Raw genomic sequence first — 17,713 nt, forward strand, 5'->3', positions numbered from 1 at the left:
GGATGGACTCCTGTGATGGCAATGGGAGCTGGGGCAGGGCAGGCCCAGTGTGGTCCTGATGCTGGGCTCTGCTGTGCCCCACAGCTTCTCTGCCTTCCCCGGGCCCACTCCCTGGCATACCTGTGCAGTGCTGCTGCAGCCGCCTGATCTCAGCATGCAGCCCCTTGAGCGTGCTGGCGTGCTCCCGCTGAAGGAACAGGAGGTTCTTCTGTGCGCTGTGCAACTGGTTCTCCAGGTTTGTGGCTGCCATGCTGACATCCAGGGACCTGTGGGGAACACAGACCCTGGCTACCATCCCTGAACGGGGTTCCAGGGCTGTCTGCCCTCCTCGGCTCCGGGTGCAGAGGGGTACACGCCTCTCAGGAGAGAGCAGAAGGAAAGCACAGCGTCTGGAAGCTGGGGCACAGGGGCACCAGGGCTAAATTAGCATCACTGCTGGGAGGCCCCAGCCCAGGGACGGCAGCCTTGGCTTCCTGAGTGCCTCGGGGTGTGCCCTCGCACCTAGCACCACGTGGGGCACACGAATGAGTAAGGTCCGCGCCAGAGTACAAAGTCACTTCCCTTTACTCATGAGGAAACAGATCAAGAGAGGCAGATTCACGAGCCTGGGGTCACACAGCTGGTGAGGTATGGAGCAGAATTCTAATCCAGGGACCCTGGTTCCAAATCCTGTCCTCTCCACACACCACCTCACCCCAACAGACTGTGACTGACCAAATCACTCTCGAAAGATTTCCCTGACCAGGAAGCACTGACAGTTTCCTCGTGGGAAAAGCTGGCACCTGGGAAATGGGCCAAACATTTCCTCTAAATGTCATCTGGAGCCAGCCAAAGCAAGGAGGGAGAGCTGGGCTGAATTCCAGAGGGAAGCCCCCTGCACTTCACAGCATAGAGAGGAGCCCACAGATTCTTCTTGGGAAGGTTCAAGAATGTATCTCATGGGGCCAGGGGGTGGCACAGGCATCTGGAGTCTGTCCCCAGTGCTCCCACCCCCGGCTTCCAGCATCCAATGCTCACTCAGGGTCCCAGACTCTGCCTTCATCGTAACTCGAGAAATGTGGTAAAGTCATGAGTCTTTCTGGAAAAGCTACCAGAGTAATTCACGACGCGTGTACAGCACTGACAAATACCAGGGCTAAAATGTGGGCTATCTGCTTATAAATTATTATTGTCACTACAGAGCCTCACAAAGCATTCTCCCTGATTTGCTATTCCTGAGAACCCTCCATAAAGGATATATAACTTCTCAACAGCTTCCAGGACTCAGCCCATTTGTAGGATGCCACAATGGGACGGTTTTGGAGACACTGACACACCCAGGCTGTCACTGCTTCAGAGAACACCAATCGCTCATCAATTATCTACATGACAGTGACGTGCATGCACACTAGCTCTGGGGCTAGGATGAGCTCATGGCGAACTTCAGACATACACTTTCATCACGCGAACACATTTCCCACATGCTGCTCAGGTGGAAAGCCAAAGCCAAGGGCAACCTGAGAATGCAGAGAAGGAAATAAAACATGAGAGCTCACGAAGGGGAGCGAACGATGACACATCCTAAACTGGTCTGGGAAAAGAAGGAACAAGAGGCCCCTTCAGTTAGGTACAGAAACTGACAGGAGAACGGTGACCCCAGGACACGGCGAGTGCAGGCACCTTGTTGTGGGCAGCAACTGGGCCAAGCTGATCAGAAGCCTTGGAATTGGTCATCTCTCTGAACCAGCAATTTGTTTTTAGTAATCTACCAAAGGGAAGTTATGACTTTCGTGTGAAAAGAGGTAGTTGTGAGAATGGTCATTAAAGTGCAGTTTGCAGTTGGAAAAGACTAGAAACAAACTCAAAGCCCAACAGGGAGTGGGTTAAATAACTCAAGGCGACCATTTCTAGGCACATTTCTACAAAACAAAGCACAGAGCTCCCTGGCCTTTGACTCCCCTCTCATCGGGGTGCAGACGATAGTAGAGTTGAGTTTCCACCAAGCAGGCTTTCCTCAGTGGAGCTGTGAGCAGCCTTCCAACAGGAGCACAAAAAAATGATGTTTCTGTCCCCGAAACCGTCTCTTTGCCTTAACCACAAACTCTCCTATGTAGGCTGCTGAGCCACACACGAGTTTCTAAGTGGAACCCCACAGTTCCCAAGATCCCAACATTATCTGCACAGCATGTGGCCTTGGGCGGTGCTGACCTTAACAAAGGAGCCAGCTACGACCGAGGCAGCTTCAGTGTGTGGAGCGCATATGCCACGTGCTTGCTGTGGAAAGGGCGAGCACCTTCTGACCTTGCCGTTCCCTCACAAAGCAGAATGCTTGAAAGCAGAACAGCCTCAGCGTCAAAGGAAGGAAAATCCCAGGAGCGCTGTGAGAGCTGTCAGTAGTGGTGCCTACGTTTTCCTTCAACTCAGCAACCCAGAGTCATTCACTCCGCCATCAATTCCTGCACCTCACCTGGAGGGTGAATCCCGAAGAGCTGAAAAGGGTTTGGAATCAGGAACTCCGGCAGAGGTGCCTGGCCACTACTTTCAAAGGACAGACTAAAATCCAAGATTCTTTCTGTTGGCTGATGGAAGAAGCAGAGCCCATATTTTAGTGGCTTGCTGTCAAAGAGAGAGAACCATTTCAATGTGACCCAGAATTGAGTGGGTCTCGGATGACAGGAGGACTGCCCTAGGTAGGACTGTCCTCCCCTCACAAGTGCTGTCCCCAGCTGCCCAACCTGGGGGTGGCCTTGACGCTGGCATCCCCCGCCATCCTTTTCCAGTCCATGGTGGTGTCGCTGGCATCCTGCTTTGAAAGCAGTTCTCAGATCCATCCAACCGTCCTCATCTCCACTGCCGAGGCCGCCTCACCCTCACCCCCACCAGAAAACCTCCCTCTGTTCTTCCCTGTCTGCTCCATTCTGCTCTCTACGTGGCATCAGAGTCATTTGGTTTTTTAAATTAAGACTGCTTAAAAACCTCCAACGGTTCCCACTGCTCTGAGAATCGGACTGGCCTACCTGGCCCTGTGACTGGCCGCACTGACCTCACTGGCCCTTCTCCTACCCCTGGGGTTCCTAGTGGCACCAGCTTTCTTCCAGGTGCCCTGCCGGGCTGTGCTTTTCTTACCCTGGTGTCCTCTCATGGCCTCTCCTCTTCTCAGGCCTCTCTCCTGCCCACCTCTCCTGGGTCTCAGCTGTCTACTAATCCTTTAGGCCTCAGAACAAGTTTACTTCCTCCCGGAAGCCCTGGCTCCCAGACTCAGCACCTGATGCCTTATGACCCTGTCCCCAGTTTTTGCGAGGTTCTGTAAGCATGAGTCCACTCCCCGCCTCCTCGAACAGACTCCAGGCTTGCTCACTGCTGAACCCTAAGCGCCATCACAGTGCCTGGCACCTTGGAGGCCCTTAAATGGGCCCCTGGTGCCAGTCTGACGAGTGCAGCTGTGGTGTTGGGAATCCAAGGGCTTCAGGTTTGAAAAGCCTTGTTTCTAGGGGCTTCCTACTTAGGTGCTTCATTTACAGGCACAACTTGCTCAAGCAAAACGGGATATACTAAAATATCCCGAAATGTCACAACCACCTCACCTGCCAGGAGGACAGAAAATGGGATGTGCCTATATGTAGAAGTCTATATTTTCTTCTATACTCTCCTGGGGGGCAGGGGGGAATGGAGTAAAAATGTTGTCAGCAGGCTGGGCACGGTGGCTCATGCCTGTAATCCCAGCACTTTGGGAGGCTGAGGCGGGCGGATCACAAGGTCAGGAGATAGAGACCATCCTGGCTAACACGGTGAAACCCCATCTCTACTAAAAATACAAAAAATTAGCCAGGCGTGGTGGCAGGCGTCTGTAGTCCCAGCTATTCGGGAGGCTGAGGCAGGAGAATCACTTGAACCTGGGAGGCGGAGGTTGCAGTGAGCTGAGATCGTGCCACTGCACTCCAGCCTGGGTGACAGAGCGAGACTCTGTCTCAAAAAAAGGAAAAAAAAAAATGTTATCAGTAGCGGTCCCTATCATAGTGTGGTATTACATTTTATGTGTAACAAATTTAAATATGATTTTGGTAAGTATTCATATTCTAACTGCCGTGGTCAATCAGCAACTTTGAATTGTAACAACTCTGTATTTCATTAATCCACTGTGGTAACTGCAGAAATACAAAAGTGTTCTTGAAGCCTCCCCCTAGGATGGGCAGACAGCCTGGAGAAGAAGAAATGCCATGTGGGCAGGGAGAGTGTGCTCACCTAAAGTGGAGCTTGCGAGTGAGTGCTGGTGAGCCGCCCAGCGCCCTGCCAGTGGGCGGATAAGGGTCTCCTGGCCTGGGCATTTCACTGACTGTCACTCTCCCCTTCTTCCACACTCTGTGCTGACTTAAAAGGCCCTGACAGGAAGACGCCATCTGTGCACGGCATTCTACAGTGGTTAGGATATTCCGGAATGAGACAGGTCCACTTGGGGCCAAGAAAACAAAGTGCATCTCCAAATGGCATCCAAAGTACTAAATTATTTCCTCATCAGCTCAAAAGAATAACAGTATCACTCACTTTCTGTGGCTGGAAGAGTTGCCACAGCTTAAAAGACAGTGGTGTTTTCCATTGCGATCCTTCACTACTGAAGAGAGGCAATCGTTGTGATGAAGCCATCCTCCCCGTACTGCGACATGACTGAAGCCGCAGAGGCAAGACCCAGCCGGGAGATGTACGTAATTCAGAGGGAGAAATGAGTTGGTCCCAAGAGGCTTAATTCAGTAGAGAGACACTTTAGAAACATGAAGAAGCATTCTTGGGATCCCTAAAAGGGTCAGCATGGCGGATGAAAGGAGAAAGGGCATCTGCTGCAGATGAATAACGCAGTCTGCTGAGTAAGGGCACTCACCCATCTTAGCTGTGTGTCAGCCAGGAATGGACAGCGGCTCATCCAGCCTGTCTTGCAAAACGCTTGCACTTTCTGTGTCAAAAGGGCATATGCTACAAATTGTGTGCTCTTTGTACTGCAGTGGTCCGTCTTGAGGCAATCCAATTTTGTTTCTAAGCGTTGCTGGGAGCCATCAGCAATCTTACAGTTATTTGCTCAACCAAAGGCAGCAAGGCCTGGACACTGGTCCTCTTCCCTCCTTGGAGAGGCTGCCCACAGCTACAGATAATGGGGCTCCAAGTGACTATCACTTCAGGGTCTGGCCACGGCAGCAACCAGGCCAGCCCCACCCAGGGGATTGTGCACAGCTCTGCTAGTTTTCTCCACTTAGAAGGCCAGCAGAAGCAATGCAAATGCGTGCCTTGAGGGTAAAAGACCTGCTGAACAGGTTACCTTGATCAGGACTCAAAGGTTAAGCCACACGGACATTTTTTCCTATGGCAAATCCACTAGGTATTAAATTAATTTACTGTTCATTCTACATGTTCAGAAAGTTAATACTCAAAAAAGGCTTTTCATTCCAAATCCCACAGATAGGCCTTGAAGACATGGCAAGACGACTTTCTGGGTGGGGAGGCGCACTGCTCTCATTTCCTAGTTGTCAATGTGTCTGAGGAAGGCCCCACCTCTCTGAGGACACTCTCCAGCAGCGTGAGGACAAGGGACCCTATCAACAGCTCAAGCTGAATCCCATCTTCATTCCAAAGTGCTGTTCCTTCCTCTCAGGACACTAATGTAGCATGATAACATAATTCTCTCCATGGACCACCTGACGTGCCCGAGCACAAATTTATTTCATATTACATATGTCATTTGCTCTCGCAACCTGTCTCTAGGGGAAAAGAGGAAACTATCCCATCAAAAGAGAGACAGTAAACCAATAAATGCATCTAAGCTTTGCAGCTTCTCTTAGCCCTCAGGTAATGTGAGGGCTGGCGTAAATTTAATTTCATGCAGAAATTCAGACGCTTTCCAAGTTGTGACATCGAATCTCTAATACTTTGAAACTGCAGAGGAAAAATGAACACAGCCCAGGGGAGTAGCCTTTTGGCCCAGAAGGGAAGGCAGTGTCCCTCCAGAGCACAGGGCCAGGCTGTCAGAAGAGTACTGCTGGCACGGAGGCGGGATCCCCTGGCTCTCTAGGCACCATGTTAGAAAATCACACAGCTACAAAGGCAGTGCCGACCACTCAGTACGGCAAAAAGACTCACTAAGTCTTGCTCATATGCCAGCAAAGGTTCCAGGAAGTTGGGTGAGGGTAGAGCTTTCTTGGCCAGGCTAGCGCCTTTACAAAGCAGCAAGGCTAGCTTAGGAAGAAAGCACAGGGTATTCCACCCTGTAGCATGTGTGTCCTGGTCCCTGGGATCCTAGCAGGTGCTCAGTCCCAGGGCCAGGGCATACTCACCCTCTTCCCCTGCAAGGCCAGGCTCATAGGAGTCCTCTAGGGGTTGAGTTAACAAAAGGCTGTTCTTGGGAAAAGGCAGCACTTGGCTGCCAAAAACAGCTCTGATGTTACCCGTGGGAGGAACCAAAGCCACACTTATCTTTCCCCCTTTTCAAAATAATGCCTTTTCCTTTAGTGCCTCTCCTGTGTGCACACCCTTCTTCCACAAATTTTCATCGTCAAGCACATTTCTGATCATGTCACATCTCTCTTTCATGGGACCAAGCCCCACTGCTCCAGAGGCCCTGCCTGGTCAGCCTGCCCTCCCCAGCTGCATCCCACTGGGTTCCCTGGGGCTCTGTCCTCATCAACACTGGTGTCCTCTAGCCCCTGGCATTGCCCACACCCCCTCCAGCACGGGACCTTTACATACCGTGTTCCCTCTGTCTAGAACACTCGTGGCAGACTATCCCCTGCCCCCTGCCTCATTAACTTCCATTCTTCCCACACAGCTGAACTCATGCATTACATACGTGCTGCAGATAATTTCCTACCGAGTGGAGATCTAAACCAGAACTACGCTGTGTTGGTCAAAAAGCGCCACAGCAGCATGGATCTGAACATGACCTCACCCCATCATTTCTCATTCCAGGAGCAATATTCTCAAGTATTCCTAAGAGACACCTCTTGGACAAAAGACATGGAATATCTTTGCTAGGAAAGGGTCTCACCATTTAAAAATGGGAGATTGTTTCTGGGCAATCAAGAACAAACTTATCTTTTAGTTGAACACAAAGCCTGTGGAAATAGGGTAATAATTTTAGAATCTAAAAAAAAAACAAAAAACCCAGCACACTAGCACTCAGGTGGTAGCTGTGAATTAGCTATAACAAGCTATTTTCGATTCTAGTCATGAATAAGTTATGACCCATTCATATTTGGTTCTTTCCTTCCATGAATAACAGGAGCCCCGCCGCCCTCTGTGCACTTGCTGAAAGGCCCTGACCCGGCAGCACTGCCTGGTCCTTAATGGAGCACAGCATCTCAGTGTCTCAGCGTTTGTGCACAAGGACCTCTGGGGGCTTTTCTGTGGAACTTTCTGTACTGCTCTTGTGTCCTATAGCTTAAGTGTTGCCATAAAGAAAAGGAAGTCTGATGAGGGGACAAGGCAGCAATTGTAGTGATTAAATGTAACAGAAGGATAAAATGATTCCCAGCGGGGAGGTGGTTTTCTAAGTAGATTCACGGACTCAGAAAACACTGAGGGTAGAAGGAATCTTCAACATCAGGCATCCAACACCCCTTTGTCTCAAGATTAAGAAACTGAGGCCCAAAGCAGATCTGCTTAGCACAATGGGATAAAAGAGACTGGAGTGGACAAACTCTTGAGGGTTAGACCGCACCTGGGGTTGAATCTTACCTCTATCTTGCCACCGAAGTCACTGTGATGTCTAACTCATGGGGTGGCTTTAATTGCTAAAAGCAAGCGGATGGGCCTGGCGTAGTGTAGTGCTCAATGTCAGCTATATTTTTTTAAATGTAAAGATTGGTCAACAGTTCTATAAATGTACCTCAAGGTTGTTTACTTAGCCAACTAGGGTATTTCCTGAATATTATCTAAGTATGGAAATGAGCTAGCAAAGAAATTCCAATTACTTCCAAAGAGGGAAAGATAAAAGCAAATAGAAGCATTTTCTGAGACCTCTATCCTCCATTTTCACTGGAGAAGAGCCATTCAGGGAAGCAACTAGGAAGGCAGGCAGAGCAAGGCACCCTGAGGGACAGGAAAGCCTGCTTCTCCCTTTGAAGCCATCTACAGTACTTCACGAGGCTAAAAACCCGGTCCATGGCTAATTAGGCCATCAACTCTCAATCCAAAATACCTGCTTTTAAGAAGGGACACTCACTATCTCTGAAAACGAACACTGATGTTATTCTGAATTCACAATAACCTAGATAAATTGTTTTGCATGGTAGGTTCCTATTCTTCCTATTTGTACATGTATCTAAGAAATTCAATTAGTAAGGGAGCTGAAAATCCCTAAAAATTAAAGCAGCAATAAAAAGGGACAACATTTCAAACAATGGCTCCAGGGATATTTTGGGGAAAAGAGTAAACACAAAGTGGAAGCAAAAAGTTGAAGGCAAAGGTGCAATTCTGTTTTAAAAAGATAAAATATCTTCTTGTTTAGTCATTCTTAAAGAATTGGGCTTTTTTAATCTGAAAAAAACAGTTGTGGTTGAGTGCGCAATAATTTAAAATAGTGTAAGTATTTGCTGACAAGGTTGTTTTTAAAAAGTATGTTAAAAGCTGTATGTATATTATCACATTTTTGTATACACGTAGAATGATATACACCAGTGTTAAAAAGCATTTGTCTCTAAGTGGTGGACTCTGGGTGATTTTTACCTTTTAAAAGTTCTATTTTAGTACTATCTAAAGCTTCTTTAATTAACATATATTACTTTATAGTCAGAAAAAAACGTATGAAGTTTTCTCTTAAAAAAGGTAATCACTAAATATCCACTAACAAAGTAGTATCATGTTTTAATAATACTGTTCCAGGGTAATTGTGGATTGCTAGAATTGTGATTGGTTTGCCATCACCAAGAAGAATTAATGGGAAGGTAGCTGTTACAAATGTTAACAATTTAGTGTCCCCAAGACATGCAGAAAATGAAAATGATGAGAACTTAGGTGCCTCCTCCCATGCATTATACATTCCTGTCCTTCTCTGACATTATCCATCATAAAATACAAGGCCCACCAACAATTCTTTAGACACTGACAGCCATTTTCTTCCGAAAGAATGTATAGCCTAACATTGTTGTAATCGATGTGATTAGAGAGACTGGCAATTAGACATGGAAATAGGATATGCAGCCTGTCTGGGAAGGCTACAGTCACTGGAGGCCTACATGATGGATTTATTAACTGGTTTCTCTGCACTCTGATTATCTCATACTTTAAGAGTTTCTATTTGGCTTCTATTTAAAAACGATGTCACGGGTTGTACGCTGATGAGGGCTTGGACTCTGTGTGTAAATGCCTCAGGAAGAAAGCAAGTCTGTATTCCCAGTTGCCTATGGGTGTCTTTTAAGTGGCCCGTGCAGGCCAAGATAGGCAAATGCATGCGCTCCTACCATCTGTGTTGTGTGGTGCCTTCTGGGAGTGTCCTGGGCCTCATAGAAGATTGGGTTCCTAACAGCCAGGAGGCCAGCAGTGGGCGGCAGAGCCCACCCCAGGAGGAGGGAGCACAAGCACCCCATCTCCAGACCCTCAGAGCCGGAGGGGTGATGCCCATATAGTGTCGGCTCTGCACTTTCTATTCCAAAAACACAGGCTCAGGGAGAAGTTGCTTCTGAGGGAGGCGGCGGCTGGTAGGGCCATGGAGGTGCTGCTCAGGCCCTTATTGCCCTCCCTGCATCCTCCTGCCCTTTCTCGGCAGCCCCCCCATATGACTGCCCTCTGGGGATCACCCAAATAGCCTTGTTTCAAGCACTAGAGCTAGAATCATTTTCAACTTAATAGAAATGTCACTGGTGCACTTCTAACAAGCTTGTCATTTACCAAGATGATCCTGAGCCAACAATTCAAGGACACAAATGTCTCATAAGTTACCACACAAAGAGTTCTACCCAGTGATATCTTCCTTTAATGGAAGGGGAAGTAAGCAGTTCATACCCAGCTGATCTTTCCATTTCCACCTCAGATTGAGACTACTGCCAATTTTAATTGTCTACTGGTTGATAACTAAAAGATACAGTGATCCCAAATGCCAAATCATCATTCACCCTGATGAAACAGGAAATACTTCTTTAATCTTAGTGCTTCATGATCACAATCTAAACTGTGGTTCCCAGGCCAACAAGATATGCTCGCTTGTTTTAAAAATCTCAATCTCTATGGTTTGCCAAACAGATGAACCAATTCACCTGACTTAACTGAAAGGGCTTCTTTTATCCATTTTGTGGGTCTGCCTAAATTACAGGTTTTAAGGAAAGAAAAGTATTCATTAACTGAAGCTCTATACACTTCTTTTTTTGGAGACAGGGTTTCTCTATGTTGCCCAGGCTTGACTCTAAACTCCTGGCCTCAAGTGATCCTCCTGCTTCAGCCTCCTATGTAGATGAGATTATAAGTGCCAGCCCCCTTAACTGGCTCTATACACTTTAATTTAGCCATATTTTTCCTTTATTACTAAAAAAAGTAAGAGTTCATGGTTTCATTAGCTATAACAGGCATCAGAGAAGATGCCTGTCACTTACAGAGAAAAGAGACATTATCCTTGTGTTGCAGTATAAAGAGCTCTCCTCAGTCCCAACCATGTCATCTTGGACAGTATAAGAACTTAGCTATGCAACAAGCAAAAGCCAGCCATCTCCTCCAACTTGCCTGTCTGTGAAAGGGGCCCAAACTGATTCCTTCCAATGAGTTGAGACAGGGAGGATATTAGAGACCTTTGAAATTATTAAAACAGTCCAACAATAGTCAATTCAGTAAGTAAAGTCACCATCACCATGCCTTTAATTTTAGTACTTACATACTTTCTGGTGATCAATAATCAGATATTTGTTTTTACTGGACATTTATTTCTTTGGAATAACATAGCTTGAGTAAGTGGCAATGTTTTTAAAATATAAATGTATATTTTTAAGAAGGTATTTACCATTTCCCTAGATCTTCATTTCCTAGAATTTTTCTGATGGCTCAGCATGTCCATTTGAGGGTGTTGAAACTCTGACTTTCCACCTAGCAATCTGAGTGCCCCAGCGTGGATTATTCAATTCTTTACGTGTCCCTTCCGTAAGCTTCCTGTGCTGCATAGAATAGGTGAGGCACGCTGACTGATGGCATTTCCGACTGACCCCATAAAGTTCTTCCCACTCACAATCATTCTTTATTATGTCAAGGAACAAGAGAACTCCCAGAATCCTATGTTCCAGCTCTCTGGTAAATCACGCATTTAGTTCCAGGGAAAGGGAAAAGCTTCCCACAAAACAGCATCCATTATGAAGGTCTGTGGTTTAAAATGCACCAGCAACTCTAACATCCAGAGACCAGTGAGAGAACGGTACAAGGTAAACAGGTATTAGGGCTGTCTTTGCAACCAAATTTTGATCATCATAGATAATGAGCCATTAGTACATTAACCCAGTCAACATAAATGAAAACAACGATGAGTAAAATAAAGGACAGGATTAGTGTATTTCACAGATTATAATACATCAGCTGTGGGAGAAGAGTGAATTGGGAAAGTAGAAAATCACCACACCTTATCTTCGTTAGAATTTTTCAGAGAATGAGAAGCAATCCAGTATTTTATTCTTACTGTCCTTTGCCTTGTTAAACCTCATCACTTTTCATTTGCACTTTTTCCATTTGTACAACTGACTTTGTTTTTTCCTCTTGTATTTGACCTTGTGCACCCACAACAGGGTTAATTATAATCCTTGGTTCATGACACACTCTTTAGGAACCCACTTTCATTTAGATAAGTTTTACAAATAAGCACCAATGTATCCAACATTTTTGGAACTTAGCAAATTTGATTTAGAGTGACTAGATTTTCCACTTGAAGTTCAAAATCCTGAGGTTGCATGTTTCAGCTTCTTTGGTTGATCCAGCTCTGGTGAAGCCTACTGGCCAGTCAGGAGCCTGGAGAGTTTGACTTCCCAGTTTTCAGAATGGGCAGGATGGTCACCACTGGAGGTCATACATGGCGGCCACTGTCCTTGCTGGTTGTGGGGGAGGGTGAGACAGCTTCCATCTTAGCAAGCAGCTGCTATGGGCACGCCTACGATGCCTTTCAGTTGGCTCTGCCTGGCTTCTCCAGGGTGTGACCACTGCACTGTGAAGAGTGGTAACAGCAATCATGTTTGAGGATAACTCTGTCCTAACATATTCCCTGGGTCTAAGGCATCTGGGCAAGAAAATACTCAAAGATTTTTTAATCATGAGATTTTGAAATCATTAATCAAAAACAGTAGTAATGACTGTTATTTACCAAATGTCTATGCACCAGGTTCATAGATGATAACTTAATTCTTTTCTTTTTTGAGATGGGGTGTTGCTCTCTCACCCAGGCAGGAGTGCAGTAGCACGATCTTCTCTCACTGCAACCTCCGCCTCCCGGTTCAAGCGATTCTCCCGCCTCAGCCCTCTGAGTAGCTGGGATTACAGACATGCGCCACCACACCCAGCTAATTTTTGTATTTTTAGTAGAGACTGGGCTTCGTCATGATGGCCAGGCTGGTCTCGAATTCCTGGCCTCAAGTGATCTGCCCTCCCTGGCCTCCCAAAGTGCTGGGATTATAGATGTGAACCACCGCACTCGGCTGATGACTTAATTCTTAGAACAGTCATGCAACATAGGTATGATTATACCCATTTATTAAAGAACAGAGGTGCAGACAAGTGAAGACACTTAGCTAAACTTGCAAATCCTAAGTGCATATGCCAAATGCAGATTCTTTCCAAAGGCTGCCACCTTCTCCATCTCATGCCTTCCTAAATGGCGCTCCAATTCCAAACTCAGGCTGTTTGGAACCAGAGGCTTTCATGGCAGCTCTGGGAGAGAAGGATGAGCTGCCTCTTCACATAAGTGGTCTGTTCTGGTGTTTCCTGTGCATTCTGGAATGTTTGGCCCAAGTGTGGCCATTTGAGTGCAGTGTTAATGCTGCTGCTGACCTCCCTGGTGTCACGACTGTGTGCCAGGTCCTGCTGAAGCTTTCCAGGTCTTGTCTCATTACATTCTCACATGGCTCTAGGATAGGGGAACTGAGGTGTAGAGAGTTTAATCTGTCTTATTGAAATCATACATAAACTTGGTATTTTTTTTGTGCTCTGTAGTTTCCTCTGCCCTTTTCAATGAGGGGGAAACTGTGCCTATGATAGGCCTACATTGTTTCTGATCCTTTGCTCAGGACTCATTTTAGCTGAATTGAAAAGCATTCAATGACAAGACTTTATGCAGAGGTAATGTTCTCCCTCGGTTGCACTCTGGTTGAAAGTGGATCATACAGATGAGCTGTACTCGATCTATGAGCTATAGCGATATAGCAGGGTAGGGATTAACTCCCAGGCTCTGGATCCAGACTGCCACGGTTTGAATTCTAGTTCTGCCCTTTGCTAACTATGCAACTTTGGGCAAGTCACACATAATTCCCCATGCCTTACTTTCCTCACCTGCAAAATGGAAAAAATAGCACCTACACCTCATTAGGATGTCGGGAAGATTGAGTTTATCTAGAGATGCTGTCCAATGGAACTTTCTGTGAGGATGGAAATATTCTATTCTCTGTTGTCCAATAAAGTAGCCACACCAAGTGTCTAGGTGCCAGGCTTTTTTTTTTTTTTTTTTTTTTTTTTGAGATGGAGTCTCACTTTGTTGCCTAGGCTGGAGTGCAGTGGCACAATCAAAACCTTGACCTCTTGGGTTTTAGTTTTAGCTATCCTCTTGCCTCAGCCTCCTGAGTAGCTGGGACTACAGGGACGCACCACCACGCCCTGCTAATTTTTGTATTTTTAGTAGAGACGGGGTTTCACCACGTCGGCCAGGCTGGTCTCAAACTCCTGACCTCAAGTGATCTGCCTGCCTTGGCTTCCCAAAGTGCTGGGATTACAGGTGTGAGCTATTGCACCTGGCCTTAGAAGCCAGGTTTCTAGATGATCACTTAATTCTTGAAACAATCATGCACGATAGGTTTTTAAGGAACTGAGGCTCAAAGGAGTAACCACACTCTTCTGTAGCTATTGAAGCCACACGTAGCTATTGAGCACTTGAAATGTGGCTCATGTGTCTGAGAAATTTTTCATTTTTTGTTTGAATTAAAAGGTAACTGTACCCATGAGGCTAGTATCTACTGTATTGGGCAGTACATATCTAAAGCATTTAGAACCATGGCTAGAGCTTTGGTTTACTATCATTGCTTCAATATGGAGAGTCATCCAAAGAGCGTTCATTTGCTCCCAGATAAACTGTCACGGAATCTGCTGTGGCCAGTGCTCACTCTGTACTGCTGGAATAATTTAACAATTTTTTTCAACTGTCGTTATCATTATATACGCCATTTTATGCCTTCATAGCATTTATCACTTATTTAGGTCACTTATTTATCTTTCTTACCTTACTAGCACGTAAACTCCAGAAGAACAAGGATTTTTCTGTTTTGTTCCCTGATATTTCCCCACCACCTAGAATTATGGTGCCTCTGGAAACCTGAGCTGGCCATTTAAGAAGGGCTTCATTCTAGGAGTTGCACATTAGTGGAGGTCTCATTCAACACCCTCCCCGACCCCATCATTGGGCGCTATGCTGTATCTTGTACTGGTGAGCATGAGAGGACTTAGAAAAATTTCTCTAACTGCCATAGTGGGAAAGCTCTCAAATAAAAAGAGTAAAAAATTATCAAGCCACCTAAAAATTAACATTTCATTTCTGTGGAAAGGAAAATGTGGGCTTGTTCAGGACTTCCTAGAGGTTGTAACACATAGCATCTTCTCTGGTGCAGCTTACTGACACCTGGAAATTTCTTTTATGAGCCAGGCATGTGAACTGTCAGTGCCGAGCCTGTGACACGGCACTGAAGCTGAGATGCAGCCATGCCACACGTAAGCTCATGATTCAGACCATGCTTTATGAGCTCTTCGGTGGCACTCGGCAGTTTAGAAATTCAGGAAATGCCTGTCATGAGCTTGGATGATGCTTTTCCTGGTCTGTGACATGAATTCGAAAGCCTAGGAGCCACTCTAATCACCAGGGGGTTATGGGGATTGCCAGGAGCTTAACATCATCATTGATCTTGTTTTTTAATTTGCTTTTTGAAGTTTACAAGGCCTTTCCAATAGGCTGGGCAGTTGATTCTCATTTTAAATATGCATCTGGAGGTGAAAGATCAAGCTAGCATATGTTTCTAAAGTGCTTACTGTGTACTCAGTTCTATGCTTCCAATTTACTTGGAGATATGAGACTCAGCCACTAAAGTACAAGGAAAACAATGTATAATTAAATCCTCATGACACATATACCAGTACAGGAACCAGAAGAAGGCTGTCCATGAAGGGTTAAGGGCTGCCTGTCTTAGCTACCTGTCTCTCCTGCATCAGGCTGCATAAATCCCTGGAAGACAGGGGCTGGCCTCAATTATTGTAGCATTCCTGATACCTATCTGTTGCCAGGCACATGGAGGTACCTAATGAATAATGAGTGACTAAGGACTGGAGTGACAAAGGGTTTACTCTGAAGAGGGTGAAATTAAACTGAGCCTCAAAGGATGGGCAGAAGTGGGACAGGAGGAAGCATTTCTGGTGAAGTAAATATGAAAGAAGTTTTAGAAGGAACATGAGACTATTAGACTATTTGACATGGAAAGAACATCTGGGGAATGCTGGAAAATAAGGTTAGATGGAAAAGCTAGGGCCAGATTTAAGTTGTATATGAAAAGCTGCTCAGAAAAGTTGAGATGGAAAACATAAGAAATGGGGAAAAACTGAGTTTTTACTCAAGAGAGGCAAAATCCCTACTTCGGGGAGTTTAGTCTGGCAGGGATGACATAGGACGAAGCAGACAGAAAGTGCAGTAGCGACACAGCCTTTAGACCCACGGAAGAAGAATCAACAGAAAATCACCTTTGACTGAGGGCTCAGTGCCAGGCACCATGCTACACACTTTATCAATACTCTAAGGAGCAGATATTCTTACTCTCACTTTACACATTAGCAAACAAACTTGGAGAATTTAATGACTCCCTTGAAGTCACACCTAGTAAGAGGCAGAGCTGGGGTCATCCCAAAGCAGTCTGACTCCAAAGCCTATGCTCTTTACTAGATACTATATTGCCTCTAAATGAAGATGAAATGCTGCAACCCGATAAAATGTAAAAGCACATATCCTGGACACCCTGAACACCGTTTGCCCAATATTCCACTTGTTAAACATTCTCTTTTGCCTTTTTCTTTCCCCATATTTTAAGCTGTAAGCTTCTCAGGTCTACTCTTTCGTGCCAGGTGCTAATATAATTCCAGTTTATTCTTGAAGATGCTGCTTGTGGAAAAAAAAATCTCAGAATAAGAGAAAATGTTTCTTCTCTCCTGAAGCTGCAGAAAAGCAGATACTGTTCTCAGTTAAAAAGCTAGTTCTGTTAAAGAGCTACAAGCTTACTCTGCTATTCTGTATGGAAACATGTAAAAATGTACAATTGTTTTGTTTTTATTATCAAACAAGTATTTTAAGACACCTGGGCTGTAGAGATTGTTGCTGAATCCTTTAAAATACAGCTTTGGGCTTCTAAATGTTTGCTTTTTAAATTGATTGTCTTATTTGCTAATTTATTAATAATGCAAGTTCATGTAATATCTCTTTTCTGAAGCTGTAAAAACTTTTAAGCTGTTCTGGTTAGCTGGAGAGGGGGCTTGGGGTTTCTTGATACAGAAGACTAAAACATGCAGATACTAACAAATTCTTGATTCAAATGTAATTTGAGGTTTTGCCTGCTTAAGTCAACAACTGATGCTGTGATTCAGAAGGCTGATCAGGATGGGGAGTAGAGAGTGGAAGGTGGCGACTCTGTGCTGAGACAAAACGTAATCTGGCAGTGGCAAGAGTGATCTTCATTAGAGTCCCGGAGAGGAGCTGGCCTACTTCTGCAATCTGACTCTAACCTGCTAAGAATACAAAGGACATAGGTTCCCCCCACCTCAGATAATCTGTACTCGTTATTTTACACCTGGTGCAAGATACAGTTTTTTTTTTTTTTTTTTTAATCCCAAGAACAGATGGAATTAGCGTGTAAATTTTCTGATATGAAGCAAACTGTAAGCAGTCAAAATTAAGGGAGGAACACAGGGTTCTCATTTTCCTGATGAGTCTGAAGAGTTTGATCAAGTGGGAGCAGTGGTTCTCATCTGGGACAACTGTGTCCCTGGGGGGCATTTGGCGATGTCTGGAGAAGTTTTGGGTTGTCATGAGTGTGTGTGTCGGTGCTACCAGCATCTAGTGGGTAAGGCCAGCGATGCTGCTAAACAGCCCAGAATGCAGAGGACAGCCCCATAGCAAGGATGATCTGGCCCCAAAGGTCAAAAGTGTTTTGGTTGAGAAATCCCCAGGGTTAGGGTCAACCTAATTTGAGGTAGGCCTTTTCTCTCCTTTGGACTTGAGGTTTCTTCTGCTCTCTCTGGGTTTCTGGGATGGCTAGTAAACGCGGGCATATGGCGCTCTCGGGAGGGCAAGCTCTCCACATGCAGCATCCTTCTGTACCAGAGAGCTGCTAACCCTGGAGGAAAAGGCAGCCAGCAGGCGAGGGAGCAACAGGAGCCTATTTAAGTTTCTTCCTTGTATCTCTCACGGCGCTCAGTGAGGCAGGAATGCAGAAAGGCACTACTTTATCTGTTTAGCTAAGATGAATAGAACACTAGATCGGCATTTCCTTGCTTTCTT

General features: G+C 45.7%; 1 protein-coding gene across 3 annotated transcripts in view; it reads right to left on the bottom strand.

Moving 5' to 3' along the window:
- CCDC92 (coiled-coil domain containing 92) overlaps positions 1 to 17,713 on the bottom strand; it is a 33,369-nt gene that overhangs the window by 6,228 nt on the left and 9,428 nt on the right. For all 3 annotated transcript variants that reach the window (XM_017544405.2, XM_017544406.2, XM_017544407.2), the window contains one exon: positions 121 to 266. In XM_017544405.2, the coding sequence (XP_017399894.1) occupies positions 121 to 250 (130 nt within the window). In that variant the 5' untranslated portion in view covers positions 251 to 266. The remainder of the gene's footprint in view (positions 1 to 120; positions 267 to 17,713) is intronic.

The sequence above is a fragment of the Cebus imitator genome, unplaced genomic scaffold (assembly GCF_001604975.1).
Source record: "Cebus imitator isolate Cc_AM_T3 unplaced genomic scaffold, Cebus_imitator-1.0 Scaffold169, whole genome shotgun sequence".
In the NCBI taxonomy this organism is placed as follows: Eukaryota; Metazoa; Chordata; class Mammalia; order Primates; family Cebidae; genus Cebus; species Cebus imitator.